This window comes from Sciurus carolinensis, chromosome 2, assembly GCF_902686445.1.
Source record: "Sciurus carolinensis chromosome 2, mSciCar1.2, whole genome shotgun sequence".
NCBI lineage: Eukaryota > Metazoa > Chordata > Mammalia > Rodentia > Sciuridae > Sciurus > Sciurus carolinensis.
In genome coordinates this window covers 15,139,099-15,158,304 of record NC_062214.1, presented here as the reverse complement: position 1 = coordinate 15,158,304, position 19,206 = coordinate 15,139,099, and the positions used below count along the sequence as shown (strand labels likewise).

The 19,206-nt window shown below is 51.2% G+C and overlaps 1 protein-coding gene across 3 annotated transcripts in view; it reads left to right on the top strand.

Moving 5' to 3' along the window:
- Positions 1-19,206, top strand: part of Tox2 (TOX high mobility group box family member 2) — a 126,960-nt gene that overhangs the window by 47,708 nt on the left and 60,046 nt on the right. For all 3 annotated transcript variants that reach the window (XM_047540490.1, XM_047540491.1, XM_047540492.1), the window contains exon 2: positions 723-788. In XM_047540490.1, the coding sequence (XP_047396446.1) occupies positions 723-788 (66 nt within the window). The remainder of the gene's footprint in view (positions 1-722; positions 789-19,206) is intronic.

Here is a 19,206-nt window from a genome sequence, read left to right as displayed (position 1 = left end):
GCTGTGAGGAGGGACGACGGTCCTTATGTGCCTTTGGCAGATGAGGAACCTTAGAGGTTTAGAAACCAGCTCAAGGTCACACGTCACTGGGAGGAGAGCAGGTGGCCCAAGGCCCTTGCTTCTCCTCCTGCACCTGAACCTTTGTTGCGAGAGAGTCCACACCAGCCGCTTCCTTGACATGGACTGTCCTTCCTCTGCGTGGTTTTGGTCCTCATGGCCTGCAGCCTCCAGTGGCCTTAGGGGGAGGGGGCAGAGCCACTTAGGATGGGCAGACCTGGGGGCCTGACTGGAGCAGACTGTCTTAACCCAAAGGCTCTGGAGATCCTGGCCTCGCCCGGCAACTGGGGTTCCAGCTCTGGCTGATCACCTGCCGAGAGACGGGTCTGCAGACTTCTAGGGATGGGGGTCAGAGCCGGCCAGGCAGCCCTCTGTCTGTCTGTGCACGAGGTATGGAGGGCAGAGAGGATGGATGCCTGTCTTGGTTCTGCTGGTGATGACTGGCGCTAACTTGAGCCTTCAGGGTTCCCAGAACAGGGGCTGCTCCTTCCACCCCAGAGAGCCCTGTTGAAATGAGGCCTCGGGCATCCTGGACTCCAGAACTTGCACCTTCAGGTTCCACGGCCCCCGCCCCTGGACGCAGTCCCCTGACCTCCTCTGGCTGCTTCTCCAGGTGCCGCCCTGAGAACACGTTAATCAGAGCTGCTTCTCTCTCTCTGTTCTAGTTTGATGGTGACAGTGCCTACGTGGGGATGAGTGACGGAAACCCAGAGCTCCTGTCGACCAGCCAGGTGGGTGCTCGACCCCCTTGAGCGGGGATCTAAGCCTTGGGCTGGCTGGAGCCCAGCTGCTCCTGGGGTACAGAGGCTGGAGGGCACAGAGCTGGGGGTCCTGGCTCTCTGCTGTCCCCTCTCAGAATCTTTATGGATACCAGTTGAGTCCTTGCAAAGGACAAACTGGGACTATAGGGTTTCCCGTAAATCAGCTTCCTGGCGACCGTTGACTTAAAATGGACATCATCAAGAACTTGCTGAAAATCAGATGTACTTCCCACATTCCCCATGCACATGGCCAATGTCCACCCTGTGAGCAGAGTGTCTGGCGCTCCCTGTGCTGCCTGCCTCGAGCACGGCTCCCTGGGGACGGGCTGTTGTGGACGTGTCCATGCCCGGGCACAGGGCTGCAAGGCTGTCTCACTCTCCTGCGGTTAGTTGTCCATGGCCACTGGAGAGGCTGGTGATGTGGCACAAAGGGAGGAGAACAGACGCTTCCTGTGGGTCTTCCTGGTGGTGGAGGTGCCAAGCGCTTCCTGGCGTGGCTGTCCCAACCCTAGCCCTGTCCTCTGGGGGTCTCGCATGCCTGCTGGAGTCAGGTTTTCCACTGAGAGCTGAAAACTAACATTTCTTTTCCTGGGAGCATCCTCACTGCCAAGTGGGCCTCTGGGGACTGTCCTCACTACAGGCCAGGGTGCTGGGGAGGGTCCTCCCTGTGACCCCAGGGCGAGTCCTCACTGCAGGCTGTGGTGTCACAGAGGACGGCTCCCTAAGGCAGTGGTGGCCGCAGGGTGGCACTAGCTCAGGGTGCTGGAGTTTCCTGGCTGCTGACAAGCCTGGGGAGCTGGAGGACAGCCTGGCGCTGGAGCTGACCTCCACCCTCTGTCTCTGCAGCCCACTCAGTGGCACGCCAGCCTTCAGGCCGGTCCCATATTGTCCAGCTGGCAAAACAGGAATTGCTAATCCAGAGATGTTTATGTGCCCTGCTCCATACAGATGTGTAAGATGTGGGCCTGTGACCTTCAGAGAGCCCTGCCCTTAGTGAGAAAGGCACTGTGGTCCCCCCGGGGGCATGGAAGTGCTGCTGCGGTGTGCACATCCCCTCCCTGCCTGGCCAGGGCACCCCTACCGGGCCACCACACCATGCCCGTCTTGGCTATCCCTGTATCCAGCTGGTATAGGAACCTGAGCAGTGGGTCTCAGACAAAGCCCCACACACTTACCCTGCCCTCCTGCGGGGAGCCCATCTCCACCTCAGACCACCACCAGCTTGCTTCAGCCTACATGTCACTTCCTCAGAAAGCTCTTCGTGACCTCCAAATCCAAATCCCCTCCCCACGATTCTCTCTCATGGCACCATGTCATTTTTATTGAGGTGTTTGTCACTGTCTGGTCATTTGCCTATCTGTGTGATGACTTAGTTAATGTCTGATTTCTGCACTGGACTGTGACCTCCATGGAGGTGGTCCAGGCCCTCTTACTGCTGTGTACCCCAGTGGGGCAGAGTTTGGTGCATAGAATGCACTTGGGAAATATCTGTGTAATGAGCGAATGTGACCGTTCTTTTTTCTGGACCTCACTTTCCTTGACAATGCAACAAGTGTTGAACTTCCTGAGGGTCCTTCCAGGTCATTTGTGCTGTCAGCCAGAGAGTCTCCCTAACTTGAGACTTCACGATGAAGACATCAGGATCCTCTGAGATTAACTAAGTCCATCCAGTGGCATGAGGCAAACTGATTGTGAGCAACTTTGGCAAATGCACTCTAGATTTCTTATACAGAATCAGTTTTTCTGCACAACACACACACACCTCGAAAGGTAGTGACTTAAAACAACCAATATTTATCTAGCGCCTGGTTCCATTGGTTGGCAGTTTGGCTGGGTTCAGCTGGGTGGCTTTTCTGGTCTTGCCTGGAATCTTTTCAGTGGCAGCAATAAGCCCCAGGGCAGCCAAGGACTGGTTGATCTGGGGTCTGCTTCTGCTCCATGGGGCCTCTCATCCTCCAGCTGGCTAGCCTGAGGCCACTCACAAAATGGGACAGGGTTCCCAGAGCAGCAGGGGCAGAAGTTGTAAGACCTCTTGAGCCCAGGCTTGGAAGTGGCACATCACTACCTCCAGCTCTTTCTATTGGCCAGAGCCAGACACAGGCCTGCCTGGATTCAAGGAATGGGGAAATAGACTCCACCTCTTGATGGGAGGGGCTGCAAAGCATTGTGGTCTTTTTATAAACTACCTCGTCTAGGAAACATAGGGATCACTTCATGCTGATTTTGCTGAAGAATATCTCAGACTCTTCCCAGAACTTCCATGCCCTGTGTGTGGCTCAGTGGGACTCTACCGGCCTCTACTCTTTAATGACAGGAGTTCTGTATATTTCCTTCCAGTCTTTTCCCTGAAGTATCTACTGGAACTCACACACGTGGACACTCTGTCACTGTGCGCTGCCTCATGGGCTATAGGAATTGTACTGTCCCAATTACTGAAGGACGGACAAATGCATGGGCAATACAGCTCTCATAGCCAAGAGCAGGTCCAGAGACTGAACCCTCTAAATGTCACAACATGGATTTTATTTCTGTAAAATACATTTTATAGATATAGTTAATTAGTAGATCCACCCATCCAGCAAATGTGTGTCGGGCCCCTGTGACAGGCGAGGCTCTGAATGGGAGGAGGAAGCCCTTTCTGAAAAATGTGTACTTCTAGGATGTCCTGTTTTATCATTTCACATTAAAGACTTGCTCTTTAATGTAACACTTCTCCTGAAACAGCATCTTCTTTACTTGGAAACCGCAGCCTAGACTGAGGGTCCCAAGGGTACATATTAGCCAACCATGCCCCCTTTGAAACATTTTCAAGCCAGCTCTTATGGGCTTGAAGTGGCTTTTGCAAATGCATGCTCCATTGTTTGGCTTTTGCAAGTCTCCACAAAATTCCTGCATAGCTGCCTTCGCTTTCATGAATGATCACACCCGCATCCCTGGACCTTGCGCTTCTTTTGTGCCAGTCTTTCCCAGGTGACCTAAGAATGAGATGGTTGGTTCTTAGGTAGGGCTGCAGCGTGTGGAGACCAGCTCTCCTCCTGCTGAGAGCAACCTGTCGGGGAGTTGCAGGGATTGTTATTTCCTGTTATGACGCAGGAAGAAGGAGACTTCCCGGGAAGAGGTGAAGAGGAAAGAGAGGAGGCTTGGGCCTCTGCAGACCTGACTTCGAATTCCAGCAACAGACACCCACCTGCAAGTGGAGTCGCCTTCCTGTTGAGTGGAGAGTCAGCCTGCCTCTTGGGGTGCTAGGAGGAGGAAATGAGGTGCAGGCAGTGTTCTGTGGGTGCCTTTCAGGGCTGCTGTGGAGTGCTGACTGCTAGCTACTGGTAGCTGCTTCCTCTCTGGAACAGTGGCCTCTGCCCATGGGATCTGTGCAGCAGAGGAGGCGTGGGTAGGGGTGTGGACGCCCGCCTACTCATCAAAGGGCGACTCCCCATGGAGGCCAGCTGAGGCGGTGTCCACGTTCAGCCCCTTCCTGGCCCTGTCCTGCTCCTTTCCCCACCCTGCCCCAGAGCTCTTTGCACTGTCACCTTTGCAGGAATCCCCACCCCAGACTCTAGTTCCAGGGACTCTGAGTGTGCAAAGCACCACTGTTCAGAAACTCTAGCTGGGATTCGTTTTTATTGTTTTTATTACCATAAATAATTCTCTGGTCACAGGAGACAAGTCTCTGGTCACACCTGTGTCTCTACAGACACCATTTCCTCTGGTGAGGACCCCTGAGCCCTTTTCACCCAGTAAAAGCCTATTTGTTCCTTCGGGGACACTGCAGATGTCAGCTCCTCACTGCAGCTTCCTGCCAAGGGCAGCTTTCCACATAACTTTTCCTAAGGATTATTGAAAGAACGTGTGTGTGTGTGTGTGTGTGTGTGTGAGAGAGAGAGAGAGAAACAGAGTCAGGAGATGGACTGAGATTGGATAAGATCAGACTTACAGTTTTAAAAGCTCCCTGTGGCAGGAGTGGGTAGAGGGAGACAGTTGGGAGGGTGTGCTCATAGGCCAAGCGAAAGAGTATGTTGTCCTCGATTGCGGTCGAGGCAGAGGAGACAGGGAGAAGTGGATGCTCTGGTCGTGTTTTGGAAACAAAGTCAGCGGGTCTTGGTGGTGACGGATATAGAGGAAGAAAAATGGAGGAGTAGTGGATGCCTCCTAGGCCTCTTGCATGGGCCCATTTTCCAGCATTTTCTGAGTTGGGGAAGACCTGGGGAGGTGCAGGTTTGCTGAGGTCAGACTTGGACTTGTGGCATTTGAGATTCTCATTTAAGTTAAGTCCAAATGAGTGCAGGATCGTCCAAGTCTCAGCCCATGGCATCAAACCCCTGGCAGTGAATGAGAGGTACGGAGAGAGAAGGAAGAGTGAGAAGGGCAGAGGATCAGTGACCATTAAATGCTGAGCGCCAGCATCTGAAGGCAAAGCTGGAGGGGGCAGACGGAGCTTGAGGAGTGGTTTACAAAGTCGGAGAACACGAAATTTAAAAGCCAAGGGCAGAGTATTTCAAGGAAAGAGATGCTGGGGAAAAAATGTGGGATCCACTTCCTGTCAAAATGTAAATTTTAAGTAAATAAAAGATTTAAATATACTCAAAGGGCTGGCACTGGGGCTCAGTGGCAGAGCGCTTGCCTAGCATGTGTGAGGCAATGACTTCGATCTTTAGCACCACATGAATATAAACAAATAAAATAAAGGCGTTCTGTCCATCTACAACTACAAAAAATTTTTTTAAAAAGATTTAAATGTACTCAAGGAAAACATAAAGGCACCAGCAAAACAACCTTTAATATGCTTTACAACTTTGGAGCAGAAAAGATGTTTCTATGACTTTAAACCTTAGAAGAAAAGGTTTAAAAATTGGACCATAAACTAATATAAGTTTTGTATGGCCCAAACAGCACGAGTGAAATAAAATGGAAAACTGGACAAGAATATTTTCAGCTAACAAAGTAGTTGGAGGACTAACTTTCTTAACACTATAAAGAGTTACTAGAAATCAATTCAAAACTGTGGTAGAAAAAAAGGGAAGGAGATGTTCAATAGTTTACAAAAAATGCAATACTGATATAACTTAAATATATGAATAGATGTTAAGAATAATTCATAAGAGGGCTTGTGTTGTGGCTCAGTGGTAGAGTGCTTGCTTAGCATGCATGAGGTACTGGGTTTGATTCTCAGCACTGTATATAAACAAATAAGTAAATAAAATAAAAGATCCATCAACAACTAAAAATATTTTTAAAAAAGAATAGCTCATAAGAGAAATGAAGTAAAATTACCATTTTCACCTATCAAATTGACAAAAACCAAAAGGTCTGATAACACACTCTGAGTTCTTGTGGGAAAGCTGATTTTCTACACTGCTGTATATGGAGAATAAACTAGTGTAACACCTAAGGAGGGCAACATCTATCAAAGTTACAAATGCATTGACCTTTAGCCTAACAATTCTCCTTTGAGAAATATGTGTGCACTGATATGTGTGCATCCATGAAAAATGACACATTCAAGATTATTTTGATATTTTGATACAAGATAGGGAACAACTCAAGTGTCCAACAATATGGGACTAGTTAAATAAACTATGTGCATCTATCAAGTAGCATGCCATGCAGTGCTCATGAAAGAGTGAGGATGCTGAAGTGATGTAGAAGTTCTTGAGATACATTACTTATCGAAAAAAAAACAAGGTATAAAACAGTAGGTTTACTATGTTACTATGTATGCAAAAAAAAAAAGAAAGGCATGCTGTATGTGCTTATATTGGATTAAAGTAACTGGAAGGATATATAGAAACTAGTATAAGTGACTTTGTGCATTGTGTGTGTGTGTTTGTATATGCATGGGCATATGTACGGTGTGCATGCACACGTATTTGTTATAGAGGGGTAGCAAAGACTTTTCATTGTTCCTTTTAATATTTAGGGGTATGTTAGTCATTTTCCATCACTGTAACAAAATACATGAGATAATCAACTTAAAGGGAAGAAAGGTTTATTTTGGCTCATAGTTCTAGAAATTTCAATTCATGGCTGCTTGGCCCTGTTGCTTTGGGTCTATAGAAGCACAGTAGATCAGGGTGGGAGTAATATGGCACAGGAGGCCTGGTCACCTCATGGTGCTGGAAAGCAAAGAAAAACAGGAAGGGACCCAACATCCCCTTCAAGGCTACGTTCCTAACAACCTAACTTCCTTTCACTAGGCTTCACCTCCTCAAGATTCCACCACCTACCAACAGCACCACAGGCTGGTGACCAAGTATTCAGCATATGGGTCTTTGAGGGACATTCAAGATCCAAACTATAGCAAGGGGGCTTTACACCTTTTATAACTTCAAAAGCTAAATGAAGTTGAAACAAGAAGAAGAGGTATTCAGGTACCGTGCTTCTGAGGGACTGGGGAAGATAAAAGTTGAAATCAGTCCAACGGTTTTAGCAAAAAGAAAGCCATTGTGGTTTGAGTAGAAGTGGTGTTGATGAGAGGGGACGTGCTGCGGGTCCTGTGGGAGGCAGGGAGGGAGCAGGAGGGGAGGAGCTGAACACTGAGTTCAGATGCAGTGAGGAGTCCAGCTGGGCAGGGCCAGGGCGAGGGCCAGAGCTCGGGGAGGACTCCAGAGAAGGACTTTTCAAGAGATGAAAGTCTTTAGGAAGTTCAAACATCAGTGGAAGGTGTCCCCGGGAGTGTGAAGCCGGACTCAGGGGCGGGGATGGGGGATTGAGTTTTAAGAGCAGGTGGGCGGGGCGGGTCCTGTCCAGAGGAGGCCGAGCCTTAGCTGGGAGCGCGGGGGTGGGGGGGAAGAGGAGAAAGAAGTGTGGCTTTGTGAATGGGCTGGCTGGGCACCCAGAACCTGGGGGCTTCTGTCCTCATGGAGGGTTGGTGGGAACTGGAGAGTCTGAGGAGGGGCAGAGGGTCTGAGGTGTTTGTTGTGGGGCATGGGAGATGCCGTGGGGACGGACAGAGGGGTAGATCCAGGACGAGGGGTTTACCAGGCAGGCAGGTGTACCAGAAGGACACTCACCCCCCCAGAGAGAGACTGACAAGAAGGACCAGAAACCCAGGCTGGGTGCTGCGAGAAGATGGGCGAGCCCGGGGTTCAGAGGGTTCAGCGCGGCAGAAGGGGCACGGGGGAGAAGCTGGGCAGTGAGGACCCTGAGTAGAGGGGAAAGGGGGCCGATGATTTTGAAGGCGGCCCGGCGCTTTGACAGGCTCCTGGGTACATTCTGGGAGCAGAGAGCGGAGGCAGCTAGGAGGACAGGAGCCAGGGACACAGCATCCACGTGCTGGCTGAGCTGAAGGGACTGGGAGATGCGGGGTCGGGTCCGTGGGAAGCTGGAGCCAGGGGCTGAAGGCTGGGAGTCTGGGGGGCTGGATGCTGACAGCTGGGTCGGGAGGAGCTGGGGACTTGTAGGGATTTGGATGGAGGTCTGAATGGGGTGGTGGAGAAGGAGGGATGGCAGGTAGATGTCCTGCGAGTGGAAGGCGTGTTCTACGACAGCTGGGAAATAGGGGACTTTATTCTATCTACAGCGAGAGCAAAAGTGGCCTAGGAACTGTTTGCAAGACAGAGACTGCGCAGTAGGGCCTGAAGGTTGTAGGTAGGGGCTCATGGAACCCCAGGGTTTCTAGAGCTAAATGAGTACCCCCAGATATGAGCGCAGCTAGGCGCTAGCATCCTGGAAGAGGTGCAGTGCCACCCCCAGAAGCCCCGCCCACCACACCATGGCCCCTCCCCCAGCACCTCCCACTGGTGCTCAGTGCACCTCCGTGTCAAAGGCTTCCCAGGGCCTGAGCCACACCTGGAGCACTAGACCTGCAAGAACTTTGACTCAGCAGATTCTTGCTTCTGGTTCTGAGCACAGCAGACCTCTCTGTAAGTCCCCAAGAATGCCTGGCCTTTCTTGCCATTCGGATCAGGCATGGACCTGGGGTGGGTGGATAGCACAATCAGGAGGCCAGAGATGGGGCTGGCCCACCTGTGGAGGAGGGAGCTGGCACCTGCAGTTCCTGGACACAGGTCCTGATGGTCTTGAACTGCAAGCCTCCTTCCAGTAGGGGTCAGTGTAGGATGCCCAGAACGTGGTGGGAGGAAGGATGAGCCAGAAGCTCCGAGTCTGAAGTTCTGTCCCACCATTTTCTGCTGTTGGTTGGTTGGTGTCTTGCTACGTTAATAACCAGGAAAGATGGTTGAGTTTTCCCAGACCTAAACAACCACAACTTTGATGCTGTTTTTACTTCCATGCCCTTCTTGGGGCTCAGGCACCAGGTCCATGTTTTGTCTGGCTAGTCTAATTTCCTCCCCATAGACTCTCAGGTAGGTACTGTTGCGGTTCCCATTTTGCAGATGAGGAAACTGCAAATCACAGAGGCAGGTGGTTGAAACTTCTCAAAACAAAACCACTCTCCAGTAAATGTATGGGAGGCAGGAGACCTTCCTGCTGTTCCTGGAATCCAAGACTCTAGGCTTAGTAACTCTGGCCTCTGAATCTGTGTACATTGTAAAGGGCAAAGATGACATGGCTTTTATTGCTTTAATTAAAACCTGGGTGAAGAGCTTGCAATTTATATTAAAATGAAATTGTGTTCCGCCTGCTGTGGTGCGGAGAAGGCAAGAGCAGCGATTACTGCTAAGATTACAAACAATCAAAGAGAAAAGGCCTTTTGCAAGCATTTCCTATTAAAGCCACAAACATCACACTTTAAAAATAATTATGGTTGTGTTATCGGAACATGATTCATGAATTCTGAATAAATACGAGGGGCCCTAAAGGAACCTGCTTCAAGACCACAGATCTTGTTCAAATCTGATGAAACTTAATATCATTTCACAGCAGGAGAATAAGATGCAAGGAGGGGAAAACCCCATCCCGTGTATATGGAGAGGTGAGGACATGTCACGCCGCACTAATGAGCCCTCCCCTCCCGCCCTAAGCGCCCGCTCAGGAAACATGCACAAGTCTCTCTTGTTTTCATTGTGAGAGAACTGCTGAGGAGTTGGTGCTTACATCTCCCGTATTAATTTTGCATCCCAGTGGCTGAAAGTGTATTTATGGTAGAACTCCAGATTCCTGCCTGTGACAAGGCACGGAGGCACCGAGGGCAGACTTGGGGGAGGACCTTGGTCTGCATTTATTGTGCCTCCTGCATAATAAAGATATTTTCCATACAATGCCCTGAATGTTTACAGCGTACAGTTTTGTTTCCTTCCAACTATTATAAGAGAAATTGAATCCCAGGAAACATTCACTCTCTCTAGAAGGGATGGAAACAATGAGGATAGTGCGGGAAGTGTACAGGCTGGGGGAGGGGCCAGCCCTGGGTTGGAAACACAGTTTCAAGGATTTTTGTAAAAACAGCATCCAGCATCCCTCCCCCTCTCTTGGTCACCTTGAACTCAGCATCCTCTGTAGGGCCTGGCTCTTGGCTGGGGAGTGTCAGAGAGCCCTGATTTCACACATCTGTCCATCAAAACTTGTGAGCCCACCCATGACTAAGAAATGAGTTGAGACATGGGGATCTTTCTAGAATGGCACTGGGCTCTTAGCTTCTGGAGGGTCAGGAAGCTGGACCTGGCCCCTTTGCAGCCTCTCCCATTGTGTGGCCTTGAACAGGTCATTTGTCCTCTCTGAGTCCTGGGTTTTGCATCTATTGATGGGCACTGATAGATATATCTCAGGGACCTTCCAGATTATGCCTGGTGGACCAGGGCTGGCCTCCTCCACCCCTGCCCAAGTGCCTGTATGACCTTGACCAGATTGTTTAACCTCTCAGAAGGCCAGTGACTGACCTTCCCTACCTGAATGAGACACACCAGCCCTGAGATGAGGCCAATGACTGAGTGAGATTCCAGTCAACCAGAGTCATGAGAAAATGCAGTTGGTTGGATGTGGATTATGGAGCGATCACATGAGAAAACAGGATTTCTAATCTTGAATGACGGCGGGAGCTTGGGCAAGTTAATCAACTTTTCTGAGACTTCAGTTTCATCTTTAGAAATCCCTCACAGTGAGTCAGGGTGGAGTAAATAAGATGCATTATACCCAAAGTGCTTATTTGGGCGCTTGGTTCATAACAAATGGCAGTTAGCCTGAGGTGCTATTAAAGTCCCCTTGCTACAGATGGAAAAACTGAGGTCACAGTGACATTGTGAACCCAGGAGTCAGACGCCACATCCAGTCAGCAGTCTTAGCTAATAAAAATCAGATTGTTAAGGTTGAAATTGAAAAGGGGCTGTCTTGTTTTAAAATGTGCCAAGAAAAAGCCCATAAAAATCACAAAACTAGTAACAATGCCTCCAGATCATTTTAGTGTGTTGAAGACCAGCAAGCTCCCCCCAACCCAGCAACCGCCGCCATCTGACCAGTCTGGTTTGCCCAGGCTCCTTGACGGGATGGCTCATAACACTAACAGGCCTTCTGGGGTCCAGACAGCCGGTTCTGCATCTCTCACACCCTCCCGCCGAGGCTCTGAGGGAGAAGAACGGCCTCTGCCTGAGGCAGTGCCCCACCAGGCCCGGCAGCTTCCTCCTCCTGGCCCTCAGGGCTCTGGTGAGTGGATGGTGGCTCTGTGCTCTGTGCACTCTGCCTGTACTGCCTGTGTGACCTTGGCCAGATTGCTGAACCTCTCTTGGCCTTGCTTTGCACCTGTGAAAAATGGAAGTGGTAGCACCACCTCATAGGTTAGTGCACACAGCCAGAAGGAGGGGTGCGGTGACTAGCTGGGCTGCACAGGTGAAGACAGGAACATGATTGAGTGATTTGGTTAGATTTTGAAGTTTGGGGAAGAAAAGCAAAGTAGCAGAGGAGCTAGGGGAACGTTCACTCCATGTTCTTTGAGTATTTTTGCCTTGGACTGGGGTGGAATGGAGAGGGGAGGCGAGGCTGGCGTTTCAGGCAAACAAGTTCAGCCCAAGACCCTCAAGTCAGGCCAGCACCGTGGGCCTTAGCCCATGTGACCTTTTGCCAGGTGGCAGAGTCTGTGCCACACACATGCTCAGGGGTACCAAGCTTGATGTGGAGGGCAGCTCACAGGTCGGGGAAGGGTGCAGGTCCTCGAGAGGAGGAAGGGCGGGGGTGGCCGTGTGAGCCTTGGTTGGCTTTGGAGGGCACAGTGGACAGGAGGGATTGGAGGAAATCTTGCTTTGCATCTTGAGGTGGGATCTTCCTCTTCAAAGCCCCACAAGAAAACCTGCAGTCAAGGTCCCACATAATTGCTTAAGGGTTTTTACTAAAAGGCGAAAGGTTTATACAATCTGAAGAGAAACCAGAGTATCTCAAGGGCGTTCAGACATGACTCTGTGTGGCCCTGGTCCCACAGGTGGGTGGCTGGTGGCTGGTGGTTTTAACTGTGTGATGTATAAACACTGTTTTATTCTTGCTGCAGAGTTTTAAGAAATAATTGTTGGAGAAGTACAGCATGGGGAGGGGAAGGGGAGCTTTTTAAGATTTTCCAGTCAGATGGAGAAAATAAAAAGGACCAAAAAATTCCAAGTTAAGAAGGAGCTGGAGGAACTGGTTCCCTGATACACTGCTGTATACATTGGTACAACCATGTTAGAAATCCACTTCTCAGGATCAAAAGCTGAACATGTATCTCTACCACCTGCAAATCAATTCTGCAAATGCCCCCATGTGTTCACCAAGATGTATCAAAGAATATGTTCTTTGCAGCTTTTTTTTTTGTCACCAAAGCACAAAACTGGAAATGGTCCAAATGTCCATCAGTAATAGACTGGATAAATGTGTGCAGGGTAAAAATACTCGACAACCACAACATGAACAACTTGGAACTGCTTGCACTCACTCAGATCAGTCTCACAAACCTCTTATTGAGCAAGAGGAGCCGGACAATAAAGAGCATTCCGTATGCCCCTTACACAACACACACAAGCAGGCACAGCTAGTCAGTGGTGATAGAAGAGTGAACTGTGGTTTCCCTGGGAGGGGGTGGGTAGTGACAAAGGGGCTTTGAGGGTCTTCAGGGGTGCTGGACGGTTTTCTCTCTTCTTCTGAGCGGGTTACACAAATCCGTTTGCTTTGCGAACACGTATTTAGCTATACTCTTAGGACATGCTTTTTCTGTTGGTTTCCTCTGTTTCAGTAAAGAGAGAAGATCAAACTATCTTATTTGTACAGATGTCTCCATTTTTAGAGCCAGGCCGTGGCGGGGATGGGAAGGAGCCTGGCCAGGTCTCATTTGTGTCTGGTGTTAATCAGGTCACCAGGGAACTGTGTTCTCACTGGGAGCGTGGTCGGAGTAGCCTTTCAGGGCTGAACAGTTCATTTCACTTCCTGGGAGGGGAAGAACTCTTTAAGCTTCGTGATGGATGATGAGCTGTGAAATTGCTGCCGTGGTGGCAAGCCCCGCAGGGAAGCAGGCGCGTGGGCGTCCCAGCGCATGGGCGTCCCGGCTCGCCCCCGCTGCAGGCTCCAACCTCCCACTCTCATTTCCCCGTGGACAGAGTTTTCGGAAACGGCTGGAACATAAGCATCTCCAAGCACGTGCAGGCAGCGTGGGGCTTGGGCGATGCTCGCTGTGGTGCCGCAAGTCTTGTCAGAGGTCAACTGGAAGATGCCGTGGGAGTTTCTCCAGGCGCGCACGTGTGCAGACACGCGGCCTCTCTGCAGACACGGTCTTGCACAAACACCAGCCTAGGAGCCCCTGTGTTCACGCGGGCGTGCTCAGTGACACGCACCTCTCCACGCGTTAAGCGTGGCAGCGTGACTCGGGGAAGAAATGGGGGTAAGAATCGCACGTGGTTCCTGGGGCCTGGTGTGTGCACTCGCAGCACGAGTGAGATGTTTTACCTCGTGTTTGCTTAGTGAGGTTCACGGAGTTTTCACAGTGGATTAGGCAGCCCCTGAGGGTTTCATGGGCGCAGAGAGTGGGAGAGCGACAGCACACCCACAGGCTGACCCTGCGACGGTCACGCACGGGTGTGTGCAGCCACTTGTGCGTGTTTGCAGGCACATCCACTCGCGGGTGTGGACACACACAGGGAGGCACACCCCAGCCCGGGCAGACCCAGCGCTGAGGAGGGTGGACATGGGCGCAGTCTGGGGACTCGACTGGAAGTCAGAACACAGGTTCTGTGGGTGGCTCCGGGTGACTCTAACTTATTATGTGACTTTTGGGAGTCTCCCCTCTTCTCAGGGGTCAAGGACTCCCGGCTGGGATGTGAACTGGGTCTGTCTGGGTTCAAGGCCTTGCTGCCCGCCCTGAGGCGGCTCTGTTTCTTCCTCCACTAACTGGGTTTAATAACGGCGCCCGCAGGCTAGGCTGACACATTCGTGTGTAAAGGGGCCTAGAACACGTAAACACACGTGGTACGTGCTACGTGGCATTGCTGTTGTTATCTTTGGAACAAAACTGTAGAAAAGCAGAACAGACCAATGGGAGGCTCTTCTCACAGGTAACTGTCCAAGTCCCAGAACAAGCCTGGCTCAGAGTGTGTGCCCAGTAAACCTTGGGGAAGGGGATGAGCTCTGCGTCACAGCCCCCTGATGGGGTGCTTGGGTCATATTAACAGGAGCATGGGGTCCAGGCTGCGGAAGGAGCGGGCCTTGCTCCATTCTGCTCGGAGCATACCGGGCCCAATCCTTGGTTCCACACCTGGCAAGGCAGGAGGGTGTTGTGGAAGTCCTGTTGATATGTAAGTGTCACTTGGGGGAACAATGACCTGAGCCACTGTTCAGGCTCAGCACATCCAGAGGCGGGCAGGGTCTGGGGGCTGCAGTGGGCTCACTCTGACTGGAGTCAGGCTAGGTTGCAGGATCTGACCCAAGTGACCTTGATGCCAGACCAGAGCTGGGACCCTGCTCCAAAAGGAGCCAACCTTGGAAGAGTCCCAGCAGGGCAGTGTCCCCTGAGCATCCCAGACCGAGGGGCTTCCCTGCCGAGCTGTTCTCAGGGCACTCACGAGGGCCATCTCTGAGGCTTCAGTGCGTGCCTGCAGCCAGCTGCTGTAGCAAGGCTACTTCTGTCGTTTTCAAAGGTAGAAATGGAAAAGAGAAAAAACTGCAAATAGACATGATTTTTTCTAGAAGCTATTTTAGCACGGAAACAACTAGAGAGCCTACTCATCAATTTAGAAATGCTTTTAAAAGCAGCACTGCCTGGCATCTGCCTGTGTACCTGCAAACCAGTGGCATGGGCCAGAATTAATGGGTCTAGAAGTCCCTTAGCCCAACTTCCTCTTTTTACAGGTGGTGTATCAGAGGACCAGCAAGGGTCAGTGCCTTGGCCAAGGCTGCACAGCCTGTCAGGGGCGGAGCTGGGGCTCAAGCCTTCATGGGAAGACAGTTTCCATGATAAGGACAGGAACCAGGAGACCTTCCTGGACCGAGTTAGGATGATGTGCTAAGCAGCGACTCTCGGGAGGCTGCTCCCCACTGCCGCTGACTTCCTAGCGCTTGCAGAGAAGGAGGTGCAGAGCGGGCCCAGCACCATTGCGGGCTTCAGGAAACTCATTCATACATGTCTCCACTGGAAAACACATTTACTAAGCACCTACTGTGTGCCAAGCCATGGTGTAGGTGCTGAGATAGAACCAGGAACAAACTAGTCCAAAATCCCTGTCCTCATTCAGTCACATATTCTTGCATCTTGCATCCAGCAGTCATTTGTTAAAAGGCCTACTATGCGCAAGTCACAGTCAGTGATCAAATGCTGAAACTTACTTTCTAGCAAAAGTAATAATGAGTTTTAAAAACATTTTATTTATTTATTTGTTGGTTGACTTGTTTGTTTTTATGCTACTGGGGGTTGAACACAGGGATGCTGTACCACTGACCTGCACTCTGTGCTCTTTAAACTTTTAAAAATTTTGAGACTCCTGCTAAATTGCCAAATCTGGCCTCAAACTTCTGATCCTTCTGCCTCAGCCTCCCGAGTTGCAGGAATTACAAGCATGCCCCACTGTGCTCAACTCCAATGATTATTTTTAAAAGGCGAAATTTCTTGCATGTTAGGAAGTAAGAGTGCTGTGGGGAGACCCCCAGAGCAGGCGAGAGAGACTGGGTGTGTGAGCTTACCTGCAGGGGACAGGGGATCATACTGATGATCGGAGAAGACCTGCTAAGAAGGGAATATGTGAGCAAAGACTTGGAGGGGTGAGGGAGTGAGGTCTGGGGATGACCATTCCCATAGTGGGAACAGCCAGAGCAAAGGTCCTGGGGCAGGCTGTGCCTGGCACATTTGAGGAATGTGGCTGGAGTAGGGGAGTGAGGGAGTGTGAGGGGCTGGGATGGTCCAGAGTGGCTCCCGGCCACATGGGGAACGGGCAGGTGGCCCAGGCCTGGGTCAAGAATTACTGTGTAGGAGCCAGGACATCTGCCTTCCTGTCTTCATAAGGCCCCAGATCTGAGGCACGGGCAGGTGGGAAGCCCTTGGCTGCACATGACCCGACAGCCCTCAGTGATCAAAGGGAAGTCCCAGCATCTCAGAGCGTGTTAGCCAAAGCAGATCCTATTCCCAGGCTGCTGTTGGAGAGCATTGTGGTACAGGGCTGGCTCGTGGCCTTTAGATCCTGCCAGTCCCGAGTTCAAATTCCATATCTGGAAAAGCCACGACTGAGTCTCTGGGTAATACCAGCGTGGGGGAGCCATGTTCTAAGCACGATATGACAGCTAGGAATCATACAACATTCATGCACTTAATCTTAGCTGAAATGTAAAACCCTTAGTATGGCAAAAAAAAAAAAAAAAATCATAAGTAAGATAAGTAAGATCAAGTAGCAAACCGGGAAAGTATTTGTGGCACATGATATTCAAAGCCCTCTTTCAAATACATAGAAGACAATAGAGCAATGGCAAAAGTGATGGCAGCTTAAGAACGCAGAACACGTGCTGTCCGTAAAAGCAGGAGCGGGTACGAGTGTAGCCAGCCTCATCCTAAACTAGAGGAATGAAAACTCACCAGGCCTTCTTTTCTCAGCAGGCTGAATGTTCAGAACCGGGTAATGTGTGGTTACCTGGCACCTCTGCTCTAGGAATAGACCCCGTGGCGTCCCTTGAGTGGTGTGCAAAGATGTAAGAACAAGGCTATTCATCACAGGGTTTGCAACGTGAAAACCAGACAAGACAAGCGGAACCTCTGCTACTGCAGATCAGCTAAATAAATACGCTAAATAATTAAATTGCAGTAGTGTTGCTTGGTTCCTCTCTGTACCCAGCACTAGGCTACGTCCTGAAGACATGAAAATTTTATCTTCCTGACTGGTGGAGAAGACCAGCATTTAAAATATAATCTTACACGGTTGGATGTAGTGCTGCATGCCTGTCATCCCAGCTCCTTGGGAGGCTGAGGCAGGAGCATTGCCGGTTGGAGGCCAGCCTCAGCAAGTTAGTGAGACCCTGCCTCAAAATAAAAAAGGCTGGAGAAGTGGCTCAGTGGTAGAGTGCCCGAGTCCAATCCCCAAGACCACACACATGCAGACACAAATTGCTTATATATACATATCTCACACATATATATGTTATCTCACAAATAATTCCAGCTGTGAGAAGTGCCATGACTGAGGAGTACCAGACTGGGCAAGGACAGCAGTGGGCATGGACCTACTTTATTGGGGGCTCAGGGACAGTCTCTCTGGCTGAGATGGAAAGATGAGAAGTTGCCGGGGAACTGAGTGTGAAGAGGCTTCTGGCAGAGGGGACAGCCTCTGCAAAGACCCTGAGTTTGGAATGATGCTCTTGGAGCCTCAGAGGAGGAACCAGGGCACCAGAGGGACGAGAGTCTGTGAATTGCACCAGGTGGCGTTGAACAGGCAGGAAGACTTTGCAGTGGGTGGACACTGTTGAAATTGGGGAGAGGGCTGAGCTCAGCCCCTCAAGGGCGGCTGGGGAATTATGACCAAAGGTCAGGGCACGGGAGTCAGGATGGAAAATTGCCTAGAGGTACTTGGTCAGGCATCAGAGGAGGGGGATTCTTGCTGAGCTGGGCTTAGCAGGCCCAAGGTGGCAATCTGAGGAGGAAGCCTAGCAGGGAAGGACTCCAGGAGTCCCACTGAGTGTGCCAGAGAGGGGTCCCTGCCACTGGTTCTAGTGGGCCACAGGGAGGCGGCTGCAGAGGATGCTCGTTTGATTGTTCACTCAACAGCAGTCTTGATTTTCTACCACGCGCTGGGCAGGGCACCTCTCTAGGCCCTGGGAGCTCCGCGTGGAACAGTTGAACAATGTCCCAGCCCTCCTGGACCTTCTGCTCTGGTCTGGGAGACGGGCACGGAGCAGACAAGCAGGCCCCAGGAGCCGGCAGGGCCATAAAGGAGAAGCTGAGTGGCGGGTAGGAACTGGGGGCCATTGCTTACGGTGGGCCAGGAAGGCTCTCCCGGGAGCTGATGCTGCAGCCGCCGCCTGCAAGGTGGGAAGCAGGCCACGTGGAGTCCCGGGTCTTGTGCCCCATCAGGAGTGGGAAGGGCTGGTCCGCGGCGGAGAAGGGTGTCCTGGGAGGCAGGCCCAAGGGCAGCCGGGCCTTCACACAGGGCCCTGCGGCTTCATTCTGTGTCCCGAGTGCCACGGGGATGCCAGCTCAGGGGCCTCGTGATCGGATTTGTGCCTGTGGAGAGCCTGGACTGGAGGGAGCCAGAGAGGGTGGCAGCTGTCCATGGACCCCAGCGGCCACCCAGCAGGTGGACCCTAGTGCGTACGTTCGCGGGGACTTGGGCCAGCAGGACTTTGTGGCTGGTCGGAGGTGGAGTTGAGGGAGAGAAGGGAATCGAATCTCGTTCCCAGGTTTCTGCTTGAGCCACCAGGTGGAGGAACAATGGTGGGGACCCACGGTTGTGGACATTTTAACTTTCCCTTCTGTTAGGACAGGGGTGAGCAGGTCATGGCCTGGAGCCTCAATCTGCCTCCCCCAATTGTTTGCTTTTGTGTGTTTTTTTTTAATAGATGAAGCTTAATGGAACATAGGTGCGCTCTGCAGCTTAAACCTCACATACGGTCACTTTCACGTTTCAGTGGCGGAGTTGAGTCGTTGAGACAGAACCAGAAATGTTTGTTGTCTGGACCGTTGCAGAAAAAACTTGCTGAGCCCTCCTCTAGGTCACCCGAGGGAAAGTGTCCCAGAGGCAGATGGACCTATGGTTTTCAAAATGTTATTTAACCAACTACCCCAGCAACCCCCCATAAGCTGGGACAGGAGCTCCCTCCGCTGCCGGATGGGACTGCCTGGTCACGCTGTCCAGTTTCACCCCAAAGCCACAGGCCCTAGTCACCACCCCCCAGCCTTCTGCTGGGATTTCTCCTTCCTAAAAACAAGGACACCCCAAAGCCCACCCACCAGCCTTTCCTCTTCCTAGAACCTTCTTCTTCCCCAAGGTGAATCCCCCAGAAAGCTGCCAGAACTTTGGAGTGAGCGTGATAATTTCCTGAGTGAGAACACATGGGGATTGTGATGTTTGTT